The sequence below is a fragment of the Equus przewalskii genome, chromosome 14 (assembly GCF_037783145.1).
Source record: "Equus przewalskii isolate Varuska chromosome 14, EquPr2, whole genome shotgun sequence".
Classification (NCBI taxonomy): Eukaryota; Metazoa; Chordata; class Mammalia; order Perissodactyla; family Equidae; genus Equus; species Equus przewalskii.
In genome coordinates this window covers 27,768,773-27,792,102 of record NC_091844.1, presented here as the reverse complement: position 1 = coordinate 27,792,102, position 23,330 = coordinate 27,768,773, and the positions used below count along the sequence as shown (strand labels likewise).

General features: G+C 49.0%; 1 protein-coding gene across 4 annotated transcripts in view; it reads left to right on the top strand.

Annotated features, from left to right (window-relative positions):
* The window catches only part of HK2 (hexokinase 2), an 80,798-nt gene that overhangs the window by 16,580 nt on the left and 40,888 nt on the right, over positions 1–23,330 (top strand). Inside the window, exon 1 of one of the 4 annotated variants that reach the window (XM_070572268.1) lies at positions 6,201–6,872. The exons of 1 other annotated variant lie outside the window; for it this stretch is intronic. In XM_070572268.1, coding sequence (XP_070428369.1) covers positions 6,810–6,872 — 63 coding nt within the window. In that variant the 5' untranslated portion in view covers positions 6,201–6,809. Of the gene's footprint in view, positions 1–6,200; positions 6,873–7,005; positions 7,400–23,330 lie in introns of those variants that run through there. 2 more of the 4 variants (XM_070572269.1, XM_070572270.1) reach the window with 2 other exon arrangements.

The window sequence follows — 23,330 nt, the reverse complement described above, 5'->3', positions numbered from 1 at the left end:
GCATTAGAATCAACCCAGTTTTTTTTTTTTTTTTTTTAAATCCATTATTTTTAGATGGTTTCATTTACAGTGTACAGGTTTACCTAAGAGGAAATGCAACCTGGTGAAGCATACTGTTAAGCTTCCCTACTTCTTCTAGTTGTCGAATATCTGAGTTTCTTGTATGTTGAAGTTCCTAGATATTTTGTCTTTTTTTTTTTTTTTTTTGAGGAAGTTTAGCCCTGAGTTAACTGCTGCCAATTCTCCTCTTTTTGCTGAGGAAGATTGGCCCTGAGCTAACATCCATGCCCATCTTCCTCTACTTTCTAAGTGGGACGCCTGCCACAGCATGGCTTGACAAGCGGCGCCATGTCTGCACCCGGGATCCAAACTGGGGAACCGCGGGCCGTGGAGAAGCAGAACGTGCGAATTTAACCGCTGTGCCACAGGGCTGGCCCCCTATTTTGTCGTTTTGTTCACTATTACAGTGGAAGAAAAGATGACATTAACATCTGTTGATTGTTTATACGGCATCAGGATTTAAAAAATCTCTCCATGTGATTCTGCTAGAGTGGATACGTAAGGGCAGGAAGGGGCTCTGCGGGGAGGGCCATCAGTTGTAATCCAGGAAGGCGTATTTTGTCACTGACATTGTTTAGAATTGCCAACCCATGGATGATAAGAAAACCAGATTGACTAAAGGTTTTATTATTGTTTATAAATTCTTTACTTCAAGGCACCCCTCATTGCCCGTACCCAGGGCCATCTGCCCCACCGCTTGGTATACCCCTCTTCCAGAGATGCCAGTGGTGAGAGCCACTGTCTTAAGAGTCTTCCCAGTTCCCACCCCTCACATTTAGTCATTTATCACGTCCTGTTTGGGCTACCCCTTACTTTTCCCACTTCTTTCACTTCTCAGCCCTTCTGCCATAAGACTAGTAAAGTAGAGGCCTTCAGCATCTTTCCCCAGGACTCTGTTCTCTCTCCCCACTAGTCTCGTCTCCACATTGCTTCCAGCCCAGGCGTGTGCCTTTGAGTTCTGATAGGATTCTATTACTTCCCTTTTGGCTGAGCCCTCTGTCTACCTGCCCAGCCTCCCTCCTGCCATTCCCCACTGAAATCTGCTCTCTAGACCAGAGCACTGCATGCCATTTGGAACAAACCAATCTCTCCCATGTCCCTGAGTCTCTGCATTCGCTGTTTCTGACATTGGGAATTTTCTTTGATCACTGAGTTCTTATTGCATAGAAGACTTGTATTTAGGATCTACTCTGTACCAGGCTCTGAACTAAAGGCTTTGCATATTCTATCTCATGATCTCCACTTTGCAGGTGAGGAAACTGGGGCTCAGAAAGGCCCAAGCCCACACAGTGTTCCCCTGCTAGCCTCAGCATGCTTTTCTCAGGCAAACTCTTTGGGGGATATATGGCCCTATGGCCATCAGAATGAGATGAGCAGCCACGATAGCCATCACATTCGGGATGGTATTGGAGGGGGTCCTCCTGGCAATGTTTCACAGTGGTCTTTTCCTCACTGACTGACACTGAATACATCTGTGAGCAAGCACCGGGTTACAGAATGTGTGTGGAGAGCATGAATCACCCAGCCCATGTCAATTCATTTACAGTTAGTTTTCCTGGTGTCATTTGGCCTACTGACTACTTTCTCCAGAGTTTAACTCCCATTGAGTACAGATATCCTATCTTTTAGTCTTTTTGATATATTTTGGATTTTTAGGAAGCCAGTGTGTCTAAGGGCACTTTAAACTTTGCAGTGTAGCACACTCAGTGACTGTTGGGGTGGTGGATGTTTGTCAAGCTTGGGGTCTGCCCAGTCACTTTGAACACCTTTTTTATATTTTAAGACTTCTTCAAATTGTGACTCCTGATTCCCTGGGCCTTCTTTCCCAGCTTCCCTTGCAGCTGGGGCATGGGCGTGTGAGCCAGGCTCTGGCAACCAGCTGCAAGATGTCAGTTTGGAAGCAAATACCATAAAGAAGGAGGAACTGTGCAGAATTCCTTCTAGCAAGGATGCTGAGAGACAGACATCCAACTGTCAAAGGCAGCTGTGGTACATCTGGCTATAGAATACTGTGCCCAGCATTAGGAGTATGGGCCGAGATGCCTGAGCCCAGGGGCTGTAGCAAGAGCATTTCCTCTGGTGGAGTTTGATGATGTAACTTGAGCATCGCTCTTAAATGGCTAGCCTCCAAGCCTGATTCTCTGGCTTTCCTGAAGATCTTGAAAGGGATTAAATATTCTTCAATAAACTTCTTTTTTGCTTAAACTAGTTTGAATGGGCTCTTTTTGCAGATCTGACAGACAAAATGAGGTTGCTGTGGGGGCCGGCCCGGTGCCGCAGTGGTTAAGTGTGCACATCCTGCTTTGGTGGCCCGGGGTTCGCTGGTTTGGATCCTGGGGGCAGACATGGCACCGCTTGGCACACCATGCTGTGGTAGGCGTCCCACATATAAAGTAGAGGAAGATGGGCATGGATGTTAGCTCAGGGCCAGTCTTCCTCAGCAAAAAGTGGAGGATTGGCAGCAGTTAGCTCACGACTAATCTTCCTCAAAAAAAAAAAAAAAAAAAAAGAAGAAAAAATGAGGTTGCTGTGTATCCTGTGGCTTCCATTTTTCTATTTTAATTGCTTTTCAATGCCTTTCTTTTTCAATCCCCCAAATTCATACATTGTAATTGAACTACGAAACACAAGAGATTGTGGTGACCATTAGGGCCCAATATACAAGACAACACAATGCAAGGAGTCCTAAGTATTTATAGTCAGGGCAGTCCCACCCTCAGTTTTAACATTCTCTACATAATCCTATCACTTATAATAGCTGCAAGCTTGATCAGTCCTAATTAGAAAAAGGAATATTTGCCTTTTTTGAATATCTATCACCTAATTCGAAAAAGGAATATTTGCCACCCGTGGCTGACTCTGGCCTATGTCTCTTCCTCCTCCCAAACTCCATCACATATAAAGACACACACATGTTTGGCTCTCAATGACAGACTTTTCCATTCTGTAATAATTGTTTTACGTGTTGGTTTTATATCTCTGATTAAACAGTTAATCCTTCAGAGGTAAGAACCACATCCTGTGTTTCTTTTGTATTTCTCACAGCACTGAGCAGACTGTCCTGAACGTTGTAAGGATTTGTTTAATAAGTATTTGCTGATTGATTTCTCTCTTGGGGCTGTGGAGCGTAAAAACCATTCTTCAACATTTGCGTGTGTGTGTGTGTGTGTGTGTGAGAGAGAGAGAGAGAGATCTGAGAATCAATGAATAATAAATTCCAAGCATGGAGTTTGGAACTAGAAAAGGTGAAGATGCAAGTCTCAGCCTTGTGTGAGTAACCCACCCTTAGTTTGTCATGTATAAATTGCGGCTTATAACAATACCTACGTCCTGAGACTGGGAGCTTTGTAAGAGATAACATGGACTTAAAATACCTTCTGATTGTTATCTGGTCCACATGAAATGGGACCAGCGAGGGAAGAGGAAAAGAGGCTCTAAAATTGGTGTGTGGACAAGAGATCATAGCTGATACAACCCACTGGGTTTGGACCCACCTGTCTGGGGCCAACAGGTTTGTGGCACTGGACTGTCGGGTTTCCAAGTATTTCCAGGCAGCAGGCATCGTCCTCTTCATCCCACACTCCGAGCCAAAGTCATCAGTTCTACCTCAGACTTGAAAACATCTGAACCCACCTGGTCCAGCTTTGGCTTCTTTCTGCCTCTGGTCTCTGACCTCCTCCTCCCCAACTACATGCAGGGCAGTTATTGCCCCCAAAATTTGATCATATTACTTCTCTAAGAAACTCTGTTGGATATCTAAACCTATATATCTATGGCATTCTATGTCTAAAGTGGGAAGCCCAATTATGAGGAGGTGCAATCAGGTGAGAGATGTTGGGTGTGTGAACTTGGATAGATGGAGAGGTGGGAAAAGACTTGAGAAATAATATATAAAACTATAAAGTCTCTCTCTCTCTCTCTGTATGTGTGCGTGCATATTGTTACACAATATGTGAACAATGTTTATCTCTAAGATTTCTTCTATCATTTATCCAACATATATTTATTGCATGCCTACCACATGCCAGGCACCATTCCAGGCCCCGTGGATGTGAGGGAACAACAGACCCTGCCCACTTGTTGCTCACATTCTAGTGAGGAGAGAAAGAATATACAGAAAAAGATCAATAGGAAATCACTCAGGGCACGTGATAGTGACTTGAGGAACTGCCTGAGGTCAACTGGTCAGGGGAGAGTCCTCTGAGGAGGTGATGTTCAAGCTGAATCTCAATGAGGAGGAAGAGTCAGCTGGAGACAGATATGGAGAGTATAGGAGAAGAAAAAGCAAGAGTAAAGACCTTTGGGTGGGAAAGAGTTTGGTGTTTTTGAGGAAAACATGCCAGTGTGAGTGCCAAGCACTGGACTGGGGAGAGTAGTATGGGATGGGGTGGAGAGGGAGGCAGGGGCCATATCATATAAAGACTGAGAGGTCATTGTCAAGAGTTTGAATTTTTATTCTAAGATTGGAAGCCACTAAATGCCTTTGAGCAGGGGAGAGACACAGCTTATATTTTAAACAGGTCACTTTGGCCCCTGAGGGAAGAAGAGACTATAGGGGTCAGAGTAGGCGTAGGCATGCATGGAAGCAGGGGGCAAGGGAGGACGATGTGGTATTGGCTTTGGCCAAGATGTTGATGGCTTGGCTAGCAGGTGTCCAAGGACACAGAGAGAAGTGGCCAATTACAGGATCTATTTTTATGGGTCAAATTGCTTACTGATGGATTGACTGGATATGTGGGTGAGTGGCAGGAAGGAATGAAGGATGACTTAGGGTGGATGGTGACGCCATTTGCTGAGACAACTGGGAAAGGAATAGATTTGGGAAGAAAAGTTGAGTTCAGCTTTGGACATGTTAAGTGTGAGACGCTAGTCACTTCATGGAGATGACAAACGGTAGCTGGAGAAATAAGTCTGGAGTTCTGGGAGAGGTCCTCGCCTCCGGTTTACGTTTGTGAGTCATCACCGTGTGGCTGATATAACAGTCGTGGGGCTGGGAGGGATCACCCAGGGAGACAGCATAACCAGATTCGAGAAGAGGGTGGAGGACAGCCTTGGAATACCCCAGCATTTACCAGTAGAGAAAACAGGGCTGAGGAACCTGGAAAGGGAGGTTGGAGGGAAACCAGGAGGGTGGAGGTTGTCCAGATGGGGGATACTGTCTACTGTTCATCCCTCAGAAGTGGAGGAAGACAAGGGGAGAAAAGAGGTGAGAACACAGGACTTGGCATCATTCACCAACATTTCATTGTGGTGACTATGAAAACAGCAGTTTGGGACCCAAGTCTGACTGGAGTACAGGGGAGGAGAGGTGAGAAAGTGTAGTTGAGAAGGGTACACAGCTTTCAAGAAGTTTTGCTGAGAGGCTGGATCATGTACTTTTTTTGTTTTTTGTTTGTATATTCTTATTTTCCAACAATGAACATTTATTACTTGTGTAACAATAATAATAATAAATACGTTGCAGATGTACCCATGTCCAGGATCATTCGGTTACACACACCATCTACCCAGTTTCACACACGTATCCGTCCCACAGCTGCAGACAAAGCTTCTTTCCTGCCTCTACTTCCCCGGTTCTTAGAGCGGCAGGATACTATAACAGGGAAAAGAATAGGGCCTCAAAGTCTAGACGAACGTGGGTTCCTACCTCCATCTGCCACTTAGCAGCTGTGTGACCTCGGGTAAATCTCTTAACTGCCCTGGGCCTCAGCTTTCTCATCTGTAAAACGAGGTTAATAAAACCCAGATCGTATCAGTTTTGCGATGCCCGGCATAAAGCAGCAGCTGCGGCCGCTCTCTTTCCAACAGCGTTGCGCAGATGCCTTGAGACAAAACAGGTGAGAACTAAGGTGCTTTAGAAATGTGACCTGGCCGTGGGGGCCCCTCACATGACCCCGAGATGTCAGATGGCGTCTCTCTCCCCGCACAGGGCGTGTGCTGGTCCCATGACCCGTCTTTCCAGTCGCCCTACACTCCAGGTCTGTGATCATGCGCCCCCCACCCATAGCTTAGCCTGACGCGGCGCTGGCTCATGCGCCTTTCCGCCCCAGCTTCTCACCACGGACCACACGTCCCATCCTTGCCGCCCCGCCCCGCCTCCAGCCCCGGGCGCTACCCTCCTGCTCGCCGGCTCCGGTGTCAGATCGGCCGCGCCCGCGGGCCGTGCTCCCTGATTGGCTGCTCCGCGGCGGCGGGCGGCCCGTGGGCGCACACACCCTCCCCGAGCAGCCAATGGGCGTGTGCGCGTCACTGACCGGCGGCCCGCGAGCCGGCAGCTCTTCAATAAGCCACATTGTTGCATGAAACTCCAGCGCAGGAGTCCCCGGCCGCCGCTAGCAACGCGGTGTCACCCGACTGAGAAGATCCGTGGGCGAGAACAGCGCGCGTGTGAGCCAGAGAGGTCCGATCGCCCTAGTGCCGCCAGGCTGCAGTTTTTCCCAACTAAAGCCTTAGTGATCTTGCAGCTAAAGTTAGCGCCCTGACGGTGGGACAACCCGACACGTCGCCGGGAGTGATTCTTGGGCGCTTTCTATACTTGTGACTCCCAAAACCTGTTTCTAGAGACCCGAGACCCTCCAGCCGGGTGCGCCATCGCCGTTAGCCTTTTATTGTGTGTGCCGCCCGGACTCAGCGCACCGGGCCCCGCCGCCAAGCCCGGGTATAAAGCGGTCCTACCGCGCCGCCCTCCCCGTTCCCCGCACGCGCTCCGGCCTCGGTTTCCCAACTCGGCGCTGTCGGGCCGCGGCAGGATGATCGCCTCGCATCTGCTCGCCTACTTTTTCACGGAGCTCAACCATGACCAAGTGCAGAAGGTAAGTAAGCGCGGCCGGGGGCGGCTGGCTCTCCTCTGACAAAGTTGCGTGGTCTCCGGCCCTCTCTCCGGGGTCCCGGCCGGCCAGGACTCACCTGTTTGACCCTGCGGGGACCCGCGCCCACCCCATTCCGGGCCGAGGACACAGAGGAAGTCAGGGCGGCCGGGAAACTCCCGGGCGCGAGGAGCCACGTCCGCTAGGCATCGGCCGGCGTGTGCGCGCGTGCGAGGCTCCGGGGCTCGCGCACCGCGCGGCTCTCTGCCTCCCTGCCCTTCTGCGCGCACTCGCGCTCTTTTTTTCCATGTTTCTGGAGGGGCTGGTCACCCAGCACGTAGTCTTAGGCTGCTGTGCCCACGTGGGAGGAGCCCCCCTTTCGCAGCCGGAGTTCCGGTGAGAGCACGTGGGGAGAGTAGTGGCTTGGGGAGGAGGCTCGGCTGCCGCGTGGGGCTGCCTGGAGCTTCCTGCGCGGAAGGACTGCTTTTTGGGGACTTGCGGTTCCTCTTGACGTTCCTCACGGCCTTGCTGAGGTGGGCTTAGGGAGAAGCCGATCCGGGAAGGAGCTGGGACCGGGGCAGAGGAGCTCCGCCCGCCGCGCCCCCTCCCCGGAACTGAGGCTCCGCTAGGGGCGGACATCCCCCTACGATCTGCCTCCAGATCGTCCGCCTGAGTCCCCCGGGCCCGCCTCCAAGTGGGGGGCGGACTTTGGTTACTTCTCGTGCTTCTCAAAGTTACTCGGAGAGGACCCCCCCTTCTCCACACACATATTTTCCTGTTTTCTTGAGGTTCTTGTTCCTAAAACGAGCTTTTTCCTTTCCTAGGCCCCGACCTGTCTGTGCCCACCTCTCTCTCAGCAGCCCCCAAAGCCCGAGCTGTGCCTCCAGCCAGGTCATTTACATAAGAAAGAGCCTCTGGCCCAGCCGGGAGCCCAGCTCTCGGTGCCTCCGGGTATGGGGTGGGGGTGGGGCTGGGCTGGGCCCGAGGCGCGCTCTCTCTGGGGAGAATTGAGTTTCAGAAATGCTTGGGATTTCAGGATTGGCTCCTGGCCCTGGGCATCAGCTAAGACTTGAGAAGAGAGAATGAGCTGGGGCGGGGGTGGGGGTGTCTAGAGCTGTGAGGCAATGACCGAGCGTTACTCAATTACATACTTGAAATTTCTGTTTCTTAGTGGGACCACATTTTTGGGAAAATGTCTTAGTATTATTGTTCGGTAGGGTGACCTACTTGTACTCCCATTCTGGGGATCCTGAGAGCAAAGGAGAGGATAGTGGGTTACCCTTTTGGTGTTTTCAGAGCTGTGGCAGATGAACCCCCAAATAAAGCATGACATTACCCAGCCTCAGACTGGAGTAGGGAGCAGAGGACGGCTGGTTTAGTTGAGTTTTATTCTGCTTATAAACGGCTGTTACTCTCTAACTCGTTCCTGGGATGTGGCTCTGCTGAGCCCTTTAATTCGGTTTATTTAAGAACGTGTCTGTGAGCCGGCAGGATCTTGGCAACTTCGTTGGGCTTGTCTGCCCAAGAAGTGAGTTAACCCTTGGGGAAGACTCATCTGTGGGCAAATCCTAAAATACAAAGCTGGAGGATCATTAATCCAGGGGAGGTCTTCTCAGTTGGGTGAATATTGCCCCAGGACATTTTAATTCTTTTTACAAATTTATTCTCCCCCATTCCAGAGGAGGGAAGCTATGCCAGAATTGTGGAGTCATCCCACCCTCCCAGTCTGGAATGGGGTAGTCTCTTTGGGCCCAGAGTGGAAAGAATTAGCCAGGCTATCTGGAAATGAGTTCTCATCTCGGTTTTGTGGTGTATTAACCACAGGACCCTGAGGAAGTCACTTTACCCCTCTGGACCACCGATTTCTTCTTGTAAAACGGGGGTGGCATCAGTGGGCTTGTCCACTTTGTGGTGTTGTGATGTGTCCAGCAGTGTGGAAGAGTCTTTCTTGTAGGCTTCTCTTCTCTGCTCTTGCAGCTGCCTTTCAGCCTGTGAAGTGTCTCGGGGACACTTGGATGTATTTCCTCTAAATTACCAATGGGGGCAGAATTGAGTCCAGCCTTTCACTCAGCAGGTGTCAGCCGGGGACTAACCCTCCTGGCTTAGGTGAGCGAGCTGTTTGAGTCCAGCTGCAATTTGATAGGAAGTAGGAAGAGAACCAGAGAGAATATTTTCGAAGCATCTTTCCAAGTTGCTGCCAGAAGGAAGAATTAGGAGAAAAGGATGAAATGAAGCTTGAGTTTAATTTTACAGTCTTTTGAAAAGGCCTTGATTTGGACTCTTCTGAAATCCCCATCATCTCACATATTCTGGATTGTAGTGTGAGGCACAGAAAGCTTAGATTCACCTGCCAGGAACTAGACTCTTTGGGATCGCTTGTCTCCTGATCGACAAGCCCAGGGTTTTGTGCCATTAGGAGGAGAGTAAGCGTTACTTGCTCACTTTTGCTGATTGACATTTTGAAACTCAAGAGCAAACACATGTAGCATCTACTGTGTACCAGGCACTGTTTGAAGTTCTTTACATGTATTAGCTCATCAACATTCACAACAACCCCATGAAGTAGATGCAACTATTTTCAGCATCCCTGTTTACTGGTAAGGAACCGAGGCAGAGTAACCTGTCCACGGTCACTAGCTTTTTTGTAAGAGCTGGGAATTGAAGCCGTGCAGTTAGGCTCCAGAGCCCCATGCTCTTGATGACACTTGCTGGCTCTGGGGACATTAGCGGACTCTGTCCTGGCCCGTGTCTGCATTCACTCTTGGATACTGGCAGCACCCTCACTCAGCATGTCCAGAAATGCAGCTAGCTCTCCTCTTGGTTAGATTAATGACACCAGTACCCTCTGGCTCTTCTGGCTGAGAGCCCTGGACTCATTTCACTGACTTTCCTTTGTGATTGCTACACCTTTGTCAACCGGTCTCTGGTTACTTCAGAGGCCTCCTAGGGTTTCTTTGTTTCCAGTCTCATTCTGGATCATTTCAGAAGCCTTTTAAGACTCTGCGTACTCACTCTCAGTCTCATCTCTATCTTCATTCCCCTAAGAGGGGAAGCACCATTCCTCTAACTGTCATGCGTGTTCACACTAGGTGCTTTTGCCCTCTGGTGGCATTTGTCATTCCACTGTACATAGGAACTGGTAGTTTTCAGTTCCAGTTCCTTCCTCAGGGCAGGGAGAATCCTGGCTGTTTACCTTTGTAGCTACAGTTTCTGACCACTGGTGAGGTGCTCAGGGAGTGCAAGAACAGAGGAGACCTTCCTGGGGAAAGAAACTGAGCAAGGGCTGCAGGAAGTAGAGGAGAGTGAGAGGCTATTAGGGACAAATGCTAGTCCCTGGCAGAAGGGATGGGTGGATAGATGGCCCCTTAGAGGGAAAGGCAGTGGGCTATGCCTTCATCAACACCTGAGGTAATCCTAAGAGGAGAGGGCATTTCCTGTCCTCTAGCAACCGAGGCTTTAAGTCCTGTCTGTGGAGAGATAGAGGATTCTTTTTATTAATTGATGTAAACATGGAAGTGAAATGAAGTATACATGCCTTCCTTTGGCCATTGACCAATTTGTGTAACACGCATAGAAGGCTATATATTCGCTCTATTCCTGGAACATAGATAGCTCACTTGGGCTCCTTGCTGTATAGTGAGGGATAGCTTTCACCTCTGGACTTAAGAGAGGAGGAAATATCTTGGAAGCAGAAAGATTCAATAGAGCCCCTGACAGTCAAGATAAACAAGAGTTTGAATGTTGTTTGAGAACCTACTGTGGGTACGAGGCCCTCTGGATACTCTGTGGGATATTGAAACTAAGACACCTTTCACTTGTCTGGTGAGATAAGACTCCAGGAGAAGATACTTCCCAGTCCCTCGGGGCTGTAGCAGTCAAGAGAGGGTGCATTACCATGGAGTGGTGAGTTTGGGACCTCCAGGGAGCCCTGATTGATATGTTTTAAGCACCTACTATGTGCCTTAATCTTCAGATAAGGGATTAATTTACTAGGGGTAAACTACTGATTAAAACTTTAAGATTATTTTTGACTGACATTGACACGAACAATTTGTCTCATTTGTTCAACTTGTAACCTAATACTTAGTATCCTAATACTGTCCCTTCCCAGCTCAGAAGACAAGTGATGGTAGTAGGGATATTTTGTAGCTTTTGATAACCATCCATTCTCGCCAAACTTGTATTTCAGAGAGTGCTAGGAAACTTTCTTCTTTACCCCCAAATGAATTAAAATTTCCTCTGAGGCTCCTCAGACAAAGCCAGCATTTTTTTTTTTTTATATCATTTTTCAAAGTTGAACATTTCCAGCACCCTGAGGAGTTTGAGGGCAGTTAGGGGCCCTTTTCCAGGGGGAATCAAGACAACACAAACCAAAACAGTTTTCTCGAAAAATCTGGCAGCCAGAGTAAGGAGACAAGGAACCCCAGAAAACTGGCTTCCTTTGTTCAGATACTTCCAGTTGAAAAGGCCACTCTTGATAACAGGTTCTGCATTATCATTGTTGAGTTTTGAAGTCAGCAAGTTTGGTTTGTTTTCCAGCCCTGTTTGTTGTCTGTCTTTCTTTTCCAAAGCAGTGGGGGTGGCGGGTGGAAAATCCAATCCCGGAGTTCACTGGCTGTGTCTGAATCATACACTGTGGATCACAGGCGTGCTTCCTTGTGCTGGAGTGGATGTTTCTGCTTCCTTCTAAAGCAGGTCTCTCAGCCTCAGTGCTGTTGATGTTTTGGGCAGGGTGATCTTTTGTGAGGGCCTATCCCAGCCTATCCTAAAGAGGAAGAATGTTTTTTTTATACTATTCCTTTAGAGCAGTGGTTTTCAACTGTTAGCAGTTTTGCTCCTCAGTGGACTTTGGCCATGTCTGGAGACATTTTCGGTTGTTACAAGGCTGGTGAATGAGGATGTGTTACTGTATCTAGTAAGTAGAGGCGAGGGTTGATGCTAAATGTCCTAACAATGCACAGGACAGCGCCCCCACAACAAAGACTTTTCTGGCCCCAAATATCTATCGGTTGAGAAACTGTGTTAGGAGAACATAGTCCGTCCCCTCTTTCGGTTTTGTAGTGCTTTGCTCATGGTCATACCGGTAGTTAGTGGTAGCTGCGACTAGGACCATGGCTCTCAGCTCTCAGTGTGCCTTTTCATGGGACAGTGATGAAGGGAAGTGGCCTTTTACAAAGGATGAAGTTAGGGTGAGTCTGCAGACCACAGTGGTCGGCAGATGTCTGTGACCCCTAGCTGAAGTTTAGGTTACCCGGGTTACTGTTTTTCTGTCCTCAACCAGGAAAATGTGTACAATGTAAGAACTCCAGGGAGCCAGTGGGGGAGAAGTTTGCTCAGTTGTCCCTGGGAGAATCTCACCCTGGCTGTTGCTGGGGTTTTCATGGAGGCCAGGCATCCACCAGGCCTCTGAGCAAGGCGAGCACCTGAGCTAGCGGAACATGAGCTCAGGAGCTGTCATAGCTGGGAGCAGAGAAGAGGGGCCGGTGACATCCTCTGACGGGCAGTCCAGCAGTCATGGGGAGAGGCTGCACCGTGAGGTATAGAACCGGGGGCCCTGGGGTTGAATCCTGGCTCACCACCTAACCGATTGTGTGAACTCGCGCCTGTTAATTTAACCTCTCTAGGCCTCAGTTTCTTCCTCTTGTAAAATGAAGAGTGTCTGGATGACACCTTAATAGGGTTGTTGTAAGGATTAAAGAAAGCTAATCTATGTGAAGCTCTTAGAGCTATGAGTGACACATGGTCAATACTTTATGGGTGAAATATTAGTGCATAGAGAAAGACACACTCTGAGATACCCTGCTGTGCTATCCATCTGGGCAGGAGCAGAAGAGGCCCTGCTGGTTTTTTCCCGAGGGCTTGAGGGCGTATGGGTTTTGGCCCATTTATGCTCTCTGTCTGATGTCAGATTAGAGCAGAGGACAGGGAGGGCAGACGGATGGAAACTTCCGACAGACAAGGAATAAGGAAGCGTCCTCGCTGCCCCCTCGACTTCTGAAACCTCCTCTTTCCCGGCACAGGAGACCCAACCTCGAGCTTTTCCTCTATCTTGCTTTCCTTCTGGTCCCCTGGGGAGATAGCATCCCCATTGGGGGTCTCTGAGATGCCCTCGCCGTTGATGCACCTCAGGTTGAAGTGTCCTCCTTGGGAAGTCATGAGAGACACAGCTGCACTGAATAATCACAGCATTGGTTCAGCCGCTTTTCACTGCAGAAACCTCATCCTCTCCCCCTGGTACCTCCCCCAGAAGGCAGAGGGCAGAGGGCAGAGGCTCTGAGGGCAGTTGCTGAGGCCACTGACGCTGGAGTTGGTCTATGAGATGCTTGCTCACTCTTCCTCACATCTGCCCCAGACTCTTGCTTCCCACTGGGGAAGCCGCTTAAGGTGCCTTGTGTTGGCGAGTCACAGGACCAGGTCATGGAGGTTTCGGTCCCACTCAACCTGTGGTGTTTCACTGAAGGGAAGAGTAGTTTGCACATTTTTTTGGCACATAGGGTGGAAGATCCCCGGCCAACTTGCGTCTCAGCAGAGAGCTCTTTGTCTTTCCTATGCAGATCTCGGCTGTCCAGTGTGGCCCCCCCACGTGATGCTGCAGTGCCTGGGGTTCTTGACAAAGCCCCAGGGGACCCTCTGTGTAGAACCCACACTCTACTCCCCCATCCTACAGCCTTTGTCTTTTGCAAACCCAGTCGGGAGTCTTGGCCTTGTTGCCACGGGAACAAGAGCCAGAGAATCTCATTTCCCCTGAAGTGCTGCCCTCTTTTAGGGATGGCCATGCTTTTTGCACTTTCCTTTGTGGATCTCTAAGCATTTCCTTGACATTCCTTCTCTGGAGGTGGCTCCGTCAAAGCTTATCCCAGAGCTAACCAAGAGAAAAGTCAGGGCTGAGAACTTGGCCCTAGGAGCCCTTGGTGTGCCACCCCCCCCCACCCAGGCCTTCTCGCCTCTCCTCATCCCTCAGCTCAGCCTCCCGAGAGGCCTGGAGGTGGCCCATGTTCTTAAAAGGCCTTATTCCCAGCCTCTTCCTTCTGGCATCTTCATAAGGTCTGATAAACAAAGGAATAAAGCCAGATAAGCTGTCAGACAGCTTTAATTAGGGTTAAATACGGCATTTGAAGCTGCCACTTTTTCTTTTTCCCATTTGAAGGACTTCCTCCTGCTTCCTCCCAAGTTTTCCTGTCTCAACCCCTTTCCTGAAGCCTTCCAGCCATGTCCTGTCAGTTCCTCTTCCTCTCAATTCCCAAAGCTCTCAAAGTAACAAGCAGATACAGTGCTTACTAAGCACGGGGCTCTGTCTATGCGCTCTACGAGAACTTAGGGCATCCTCCAGCAGCCTCAAGGGTAGACATTATTATTCCCTGTTACTCAGATGAAGACACTGAGGCACAGGAAGGGACAGTACCTTGCTCAAGGCCAAGCCAGAGTTCAAACCCAGGCAGCCTGACTCCGGAGCCCAGGCTCTTAACCCCAGCATGGTGCTTCCCAGAACACCTAGAGATGGCCGGTTGTGTTTCAGTTTTCATGGGGCTGTGAGTCAGGTGTCAGCTGGGAAGGGACCTTTGGGATCATGTAGTCCAAACCCTTCATTTTACAGATGAGGAAACCAGGTGCTGTGTCCTCAGGGACCAGCCCCAGCTTACACAGGACAAGCCCCAGAGCTGGAACCCAGTTTCTCCATCCCCATCCTGTGTCCTTTCAGCACCATTCATGCAGCTTGAGTTCTCATCATTCAGGTGTGGGCTCCCCAACAATAAAGGCAGGATTTGCCTTGTGGCCTGTAGCTAGGGTGACCCTATAAATTATTGTCTTAACTGGGCCAGTTTTCAGGGTAAAAGGGGACACTATTAATGGTTATGCTGCTACCATATGTAAACTGGGATTGTCTTGGGCAAACTCGGACAGATGATTGCCCTGCCCGTGGTGGGTGTCATGTGGGGTGCGTGGGGCAGACTGGGAGGGTCTGCAGCTGGACAGGGTGCAGAAGGACAGGCCCAAGGGGATTTGGTTCAGCAGGTGGACGGTTGGCAGAAGACAGGAGTGGGAAGTTTAGATGCCCCTGTAGGCAAGATGCTCAGGGGTAGACTCTGGTCCTGGCATGGGGCTGTCCAGGAGAGGCAGAGTCTGACCCCTAGGGAGCCTGGGGAACTGGCCTGGGCAGCCAGGTAATGCAGAGGAAATGATGGTGCTGCCAGGATCACGTGCAGTGAGGGCCCAGGCCTGAAGAACTGGGTCAGGCTCTGAGCATCTGGCAGTCTGGAGTAGCCAGTTCTTCCCTTTCACCCAGGTCACCCTTCACCCGGGTCCCTCTCCCCGCCTTCTCTCCAGCATTCCCGCAGCCCCTCGTATGTTACCATAGCAAATATATCTTGAGCACTACTCTATCTCAGTACTCAAGTAGCTGCTGGCATCACAAACACGAAGTCGGGAACATGGAGTCAGTGCCTTTAGTCCTCTGGGACCATTGAGGGAGGGCGAGAGACACAAGGTGACAAAAGTGTGTTGGCATCACCTGCCGAGGGATTTGGGGAGAGGCCATTTGCGCTGAAGGCAAGTGGGAGTTTATTAGGCCAGAGGAGGAGAACATTCTAGGCATGAGATCAGCACGTACACATGTTCCTAACCTTTTCAAGACAAATGCTCCTCAGATTGATATGGATGTGTGTGATTTAAGGGATTATAAATCTGTATAGTCATGTGTTGCTTAACGACAGGAACGCGTTCAGAGAAACACGTCGTTGGCGATTTCATCACTGTGTGAGCATCCTAGAGTGTACTTAACACTAAACCAAGATGGTACAGCCTACTACACACCTAGGCTGTATGATACTAGTCTTATGGGACCACCATTGTATATGTGTTCCATCGTTGACTGAAACGTCGTTATGCTGTGCATACTGTATTTTATTACATTGAAAGAAACTGCTTACTCTCTGTCCTTAGCTTCAGTTTGTAATTACTTATTGACATATTTGCCTCTTGACGATAGACTGAGCCCCTTGCAGACAAAGATTGGGGTCTTCTTTATCCCAGGATCCTCAGTGCATTAGTGCTCCATCAGTATGTGTTGGTAAATGAGCTGTGCCATGGTCATGGACATCTGGGATGTATTACTCCTTTGCCCTGCTGCCCCACAGTCAGAACAGAGCATCTGAGGACAGGAGGGTCCCAAATGCCCATCTCCTGGACCCCTGACAGGTGCTGCCACCTGAGGTCTGTCTGGCTGTAACTCGATGCAGCTGAGAGCAAGAACTGGAAGAACAGGAAACCATGTGACTCACGGATGGGGCAACAGGATCCTGGAGGAGTGGCGGGTGAGCCTCCTCCGTCAGCTCCACACTCGCCCTGGCGCCCCAGGCTCCTGAGCGCATGGTGCGTCAGAGCCGGAATCTCCCTGAGGTGGCACGGCGGTGGCAGCAATGAGGGTCTGCTGTGTTCCATCTGAAGAAAGCGTTGTGGCACATCTGTTACTTTTGGTTAGCTGTGTTTCAGAGGACAGGAGACTTAACGAATCCAGAATCTGCTGTGTCTTTTCCTCCCCGACTCATCTTTTTTTTTTTTTTCAATCAGAAACATCTGGCCTTGTCTTGGCAACTTTACAGGCTAAACTTGCTCTTTGCACAGCCTTGGTCCTCCCAGGAGGAGTCTGTGAAGGCATTATTAATGAGGTCACTGACAGCAGATACCTGGCTTTGCAGGTTGGTTGCACCTGTGCCTCAGGTCAGGCCACTCAACTGGCCCCCGGATGTTGTGGGTCCTGCCAGGGACATCACCTGTGGCTTGGGGAAGCTTCTCCAAGCCTTGGTTTCCTCGTCAAAGATTTGCAGTAAAACACTGGCAAAGGAATAATGCAAAAATAGGAGATTCTTTTGAAACTAAGTTGCAAGCGTGTGTCAGCACATACTCCCTGGAAGGCTGCGTATGGCTGCATCTAGACTTTGGCTCTTCCTTTTGGTTTGACCTCTTTTGACGTCTTTGATCTCCTTTGGCCCTCTGACCAGTGCCCTCTGCCCTTTTTCCTTCTTCTATTTTTTTAATTAAAGTGTAATATACATAGGAAATAACACACTGGGTAACCACCACCCAGATCCAGTAACAGATCATAACCAGCACCAGCACTAACCCCCACTAAGTGTAATTGCTATCCTGACTCTACCAGCATAGATCTATTTCTGTACTTAATATAAATGGACTCATACGGCATGTTCCATTTGTGTCTGGCTTCTCTTACCCAACCTTATGCTGTGAGATCCGCCTATGGATGTTGTTACAGGTGGCGGTAGCCAGTGCATTCTTCTTGCTGTCCAGTGTCCCTGCCCTTTCACCCCCCAACCCTGTCCTGGCTGTGGTTGAATTAAAGGAGATGAAACTAGTCAAAGCCCTTCACTTCAAGAGGGTGTGGTCCTTCCCAAATTTCTTTCCAGAAGGCCAGGTTGGAGCCTTGGGGCCTTGGCCTAATATGTAGGTGACCTGGTTATATCTTCAGGACAAGAACGTGAGTGCTAGGGAAGCTGAAATTTAATCAGTTGGTCTTCTTGGGGTCTAGAAGAATCTAAAAGGTGGGAATTAGCTAGTGTTCATTCCAGGCCCCCTGGAGTTTTTCTAGGTATTAAATCAGAAATACCCAAAGGCTGGAGAAAAGAAGTCCACCTGTACCTCAGGATGCCCCTGTGACCCTGCTCCTGATGCTTACATGTTTGTGGAGTCACTTTCTTATTCGATTTGGTCACTTGAGTTCACCCTTCTACCAGGAGGGTGTGTCCTGTAGAAATGACTGGTGAACACTTGCTTGATCATGTATTATTTATTTTCTGTCTGCTTACTAAAAGGGTCAGGTGATGGTTCAGCTTTCAGTAAGAGAACTTCCTGAACAAGAGTCATGGAACAGGCAGTGTTGATTACCAAAAAACTTAGACTAAAGGTAGTTCACTGGAGTTGAGTACAGAGCTCTGAGCTTCCTGACAGTCAAGGCAAAAAGGACAGCTCTCTTTGAGGGAGTCCCCTGAATTTCATTGGCCCGTAGCAGGAAACACAGTGAGTCTGGGCAGCCACACTTTCTCCTGACACTAAACCCTGCAGAGAACTGACTGGTCGGTGAACAACACAGCAACTTCGTATGATGGGGTGATCTTTATGATCCTTTCCGTGATCCTTTGATTAAAATTCATAGGATTAAATCATACTAATATGAAGGTATTGCAGTAGGGAGCTAATGTAATGTAGTGAGGTGAGCAGTTTTCTGGTCCTAGAATTCATAATCTTGTTCCAAGATCTTGGGCTTGCCCACAACTTCTGAGCCTTTTCACACAGTGTCTCTACCGTCTCCAGATCCACTAACATGTATGTCATCTAGGTATATGTATGTCCTCAGCCCAGAGGCAATCGCCCCTGAATGCCAGTTTCATTGACCACTTACCCTGTGACGCTTCCCATGAGCTGCCTTCTACGGTGCTTACTTTTCTTTCTTTCTTTCTTTCTTTTTTTTTTGAGGAAGATTAGCCCTGAGCTAACATCTGCTGCCAATCCTCCTCGTTTTGCTGAGGAAGACTGGCCTGAGCTAACATCCGTGCCCATCTTCCTCTACTTTATATGTGGGACGCCTACCACAGCATGGCTTGACGAGCGGTGCCGTGTCCGCACCCGGGATCCGAACTGGCGAACCCCGGGCCGCCGAAGAGAAACGTGCACACTTAACCGCTGCGCCACCGGGCCTGCCCCTGTGCTTACTTTTCTTGATCTATTAAGACCCACCCCTCCATTCATTTCAGAGGCATTTATTGAGTCTATACTATGAATTGAGTTCTTTGCTATCTTGTAAAGTTCTGAGAGCAGGAATCTTGATTTCTTTAAAAAAATGTTTTGATTGTGCTACTATGTATATACATATCCATAGATATCATAAAATTTACCATTTTAAAGTGTACAATTGAATGACATTAAGTAAATTCACTTTGTTGTGCAACCTTCACCACTCTCCATCTCCAGAATTTGTTTCTTTTTAAATTATGCTTCCATGTACTCTAGTGCTTTGCATATAATTGGTTTTTAATAAAGGCTCTAAAACGGGGGACGCTGGGGTCCCAGCAGTGGTCAGGGATCCAGGGGTTAAGTGATATGACTCTTACAGATTTAGAAGTTGAAGTTTAAGGTTTTTGTCTAATTTCCTTTGAAACCACTTAAGATATTCAAGGTAGAATTTGTAGTACTTTATTTAACAAACTGTCAAAGTTGGAATATTGCTCTCTTCTAGATATAAATAGTTTGATCAGGACCATATTCCCACTGGGACCGGATCAGGTGGCCTCAGGATCCGGGCCGTGGTCACCAGCCATTCAATCAGACTTGGCCTGGAAGATGAGATGGGCCCTTCTGGACCAGTGGTAGGATTGTCATTTATTGTTTTTGACAATGGAGTGAGGCATCTGGGTGATCTAGTCTCAAGTGTGTGACCTTGGTCAAGGCTACTCCCTGGCCTCATTTTCTCTAAGTTCCCTTTCCGGCTCTCACCTCCAGGCCTTTCCTTTTGGGGCTTCCCCATACCTGGCTGGGGCTGTGTCTGCCCCACCTAGGCCACTGCGGACGTTGAAGTGGAGCCTCTGTGAGGGTGACCTTTTGCTCCCGCCATTCCTTACATCATGGCTATGACACAATTTCTCCTCCTTTTAGTGCTAGTCTGGAGGAAAATGCGGGCACTTAAGGAGCTGAGTTCCCCATTTGGGGTGTTAACTTATTTCATAAAGAGTGGGGTTAATTTCTCTTTAGAGCTTCTGCTGCCTCTATCTGCAATTCTAGAGAGGAAGAGGGTAGGTCAGACTGGTGTGATATGGGAAGAAAGAAACTGACCAGAATTGCCCAATGAGGAAGTTCTAATCTCAAGATTGCTAAACAGACATCTAAAACTGCTATCTCTTTAATACACACCCTTGCCTCCAAGCAGGCAGGTGGCCTTCCCACACCTCGGCCAGGCTTTGCAGCTGGGCTGCCTCTGGTTCCCCAGCCTGGAGTGCCCCCTCCTTCCCCTCTTTCCCCCTGATAGAGATTTAGAGAAGCAGCCCCATTGTGAGAGGCCACACACCCACCGCAGAGAGAGAAGGAACAATTTGGGGAAACAGCCTCTGTTTCATTAACCCCGAGGGTGACTAAGCAGGGTTAGGAAATGTCCTTGATCCTCCCAGGGTGCCACATGGCAGAGGGGAGTCTAGGAGAAAAAGAGGAGAAGGGGTGAAAAGAAAGGGGTGGCCTGGAGCTGTATGCTTCTCTCCCCATTTGTGCCAGCAACTCTGGTGTGGGGCTCTTCATCCTGTTTTATAGGGAGGAAACTGGGCCTCAGACAGAGACTGAATCATCCAGTGTGACACACCGGTACAAGTACTAGAGCCAAGATTTGCACACTGATTTTTCTGATGCCACAGCCTGTGCTTCACCACCACCAGCTATCAAGTGAGAGTTGGCATGAATGATTCTGCGTTGATAGTTTCCAACAACTTCAGTCTGTTTCCAACAAGGACAGGGTTTGTCTTTCCAACTCTCAGCACCCAGGATCCACACAGGTTATCTCACAGGGACACACTGAGCCTCATATCTTAACTATTGACTTGCAAAGATCCCAGGCAGAAAAACAGTAAAAATGACCTGAAGCAGTGTTGACAGGAGCACAGCCCACCCTTGTCACTTTATTGGCATGTGGATCCCAGCCCAAGGAGAGAGGAAGGTGTCTGAGCACCCAGCCCTAAAGGCATCACTTTGGTTAGTCTGCAATGAGGTCTTTGGAATTCCTGTTGTTTTTTAAAAGCACCTCCTGTCATTCTGATGTGCAGCCAGGTTTGGGAACTCTTATCCCAAGTGGCAGAATGGAGACTAGACAGAAGTCATCAGAAAGTTGTCTCAGATTGAGGAAAGACTTTCTAACAAATAGAACTGACCCGACAATAGAAGCTAACCAACTTAGAGAAGTAGTGAGTCTGTCATGCTTGGAAGCATTCAAACCTAGGCCATATGACTATTGGGGTGAGAGAGACAAACTAGACAAACTTAAATGCTGTCTATGTTCGGTGGATTTTGAACTTGTTACCCCTTTCTTTTTTTCTTTTGCTGAGGAAGATTAGCCCTGAGGTAGCATCTGTGCCAATCTTCCTCCACTTTATATGTGGGTCACTGCCACAGTGTGGTTGACAAGTGTTGTAGGTCCATGCCTGGGATCTGAACCCGTGAACCCAGGCTGCTGAAGTGGAGCATGCCAAACTTAACCACTACACCATGGGGCTGGCCAAGGGCCTTTGTAAGAGTGAGTATTTTTTAGCCATAGTCCTACTGCCTGGTGTCCATTTGATGTCTCCTAAGTGACTTTCTCCCATGACGTTGGCCTGGTGCTCCCACCCTCTGGCTGCACTGTGGGTGAAAGTTGACAGGATTCTGCCAACTGCATTTACTTTCTTCCCAGTCCAGGAAAACCATCTTTATATGGAAGGCTGCTTCTTAATTCTAACTTCTGCTTCCCTTGACCACCCTTCACCCAACACAGCAGTGAGGCCAAAGCTGGGTGGGGCCCAGTGGTGTTTTTAGGAAGCTGTGACAGTAGGTGATTAATCATCCCTTCCTGAACAGCTCTAATAAACCTGGGGTGGCTACATTATCATGCTGTCAAGGAAGGGAAATTTGGGACAGGGTACCACAATTGTATTTTTCACAGCTGTCTATATCCCTTCTTAGTCTCATGTGATGGAGAAGAAACCAAGACCTTGGTTTCTCCAAGAAACTGCAAGGCAGAGAGTGCCCGCCCACATCAAGAGGGTCCACAGGACAGGTGAGGGTGGTGGTTCCAAGGCCTGGCTTTAGAGCCAGACACACCTTAGTTTGAATCCCAACTCTGCCACTCACCACCAAGTTGACCTGTAAAACAGGAATACAGAAATACAATGGAGGTCAAGTCAGTAAAGCCATAGGATGGTGCCTGGCAGGTAAGAAATGCTTGGTAAATGTTTAGCGACTGTAATGATCATCATTATCATTTTCATCTGTCATAATTAACACTGAAAGATGATTATAACCTATTGGGTAGAGGGCAACATGACTTAGTAAAGGCTGACTGTTTAACTTGTTAGACTCTTCGAGGGTTAAGAAAGGGAAGTATAGGCTGGATTTCCAACAAGGCTTGTAGCAGCTTAAACATCAAAGTTAAACTAAAGACGGCTGCTGGAGAATTGTGGCCAGTCTGCTTTTGCTCTTTTGCATCTGTGACCTCACACTCCAAGAAGTGACAACTTCTTAACAAGGCAGTACCGGCTTTGCTCTCCCATCCAGGAACTCTTGCTTCCTTTGCAACACCCAGAGCCATCTATGGAGGCAGGGGGTGGGTGGCTTCTGGCCCTCTCCTTCTCTCTTTGGGAAAGTAGTAATGTGGGAGCTCCACTTGGTCGTGTGTCAAACTCATGATAACGTCCAGAGATATGTCTACTGCCCTTTGACATATCAGGCCAGCCCCGTGGAATGTGCCCTCCACTGCTTACCCTTCATGTGTGCGTCGGGGGATGACTGGAATAGAAGATGGCCTTTTGATGGACGTGGCCTGCCTGAATGCGCTGTGAAACCATTTGGCCCATATGGGCCCCGCTGTTCAGCAGAAGAAGGGCCTTCATCTAGCAGAGCAGACAAGAGCACAGATGGGCCGGGCTGCCCAGTCCAATCCCGGCTCGACCCTTGGCGTCTGTGTGACTTTGGGCACGTTGCCTTCCCCTTTCGGTAGAATGGAGGTAATAACACTGCCTACCTCACAGGGCTGTTGTGAGGATTAAATGAGTTGCTGGGTGTAATGGGTGTAAACCCTTGAGAACGGGATCAGTGCCTCATCAGGGTTTGCTGTTATTACTATGACCCATGAGGACATCTAAGGTTGTTCCCAGACGTGGCCTGGAGTTTTGGAGCTGGAAAAAGCAGAGTCCTTTCTGCTGCCTTAGTTTGCTGGTGAGGCTGCGAGGACCATGACCATCACACCTTGAGGGCACAGCTGGGGCCTGGCCCAACGGCCCTGATTCTATCCCTGTCCTTCCACGGTCAGCATGCTCTCCTGTCCTGGACACTGCTGCGGAGAGCAGGGATATTCTGGAAATGTTGGTGCCTCCTTGGGTGGATTCCTATCCTGATACGAGAAAACTGGGAGTATCCATGGCCAAGGCAGATGAGAACTTTCAAGAAGGAAACTGTCTGAGAGGGACTCCTGATGTTTCTCCTTTTCCCAGTTTAAATCTGGGAAAAGTTCACGTAAAATAATCTTGGAAACAAGATCAATGAAGTAACTAGGGAGAGCTGCCCCTGCCCCAGCCTCTGAGGACAGGAGAGGTTGCATTACTCTGTAGATGGAGCCTCTGTTAGGTGTCAGGCACAGTGTGAGGCTCCAGGCATGCAAGGGTGTACAAATAGATATGGGTCTTCTTGCCCTTGGTGCTTATGATTTGGACACTAATAAATAGA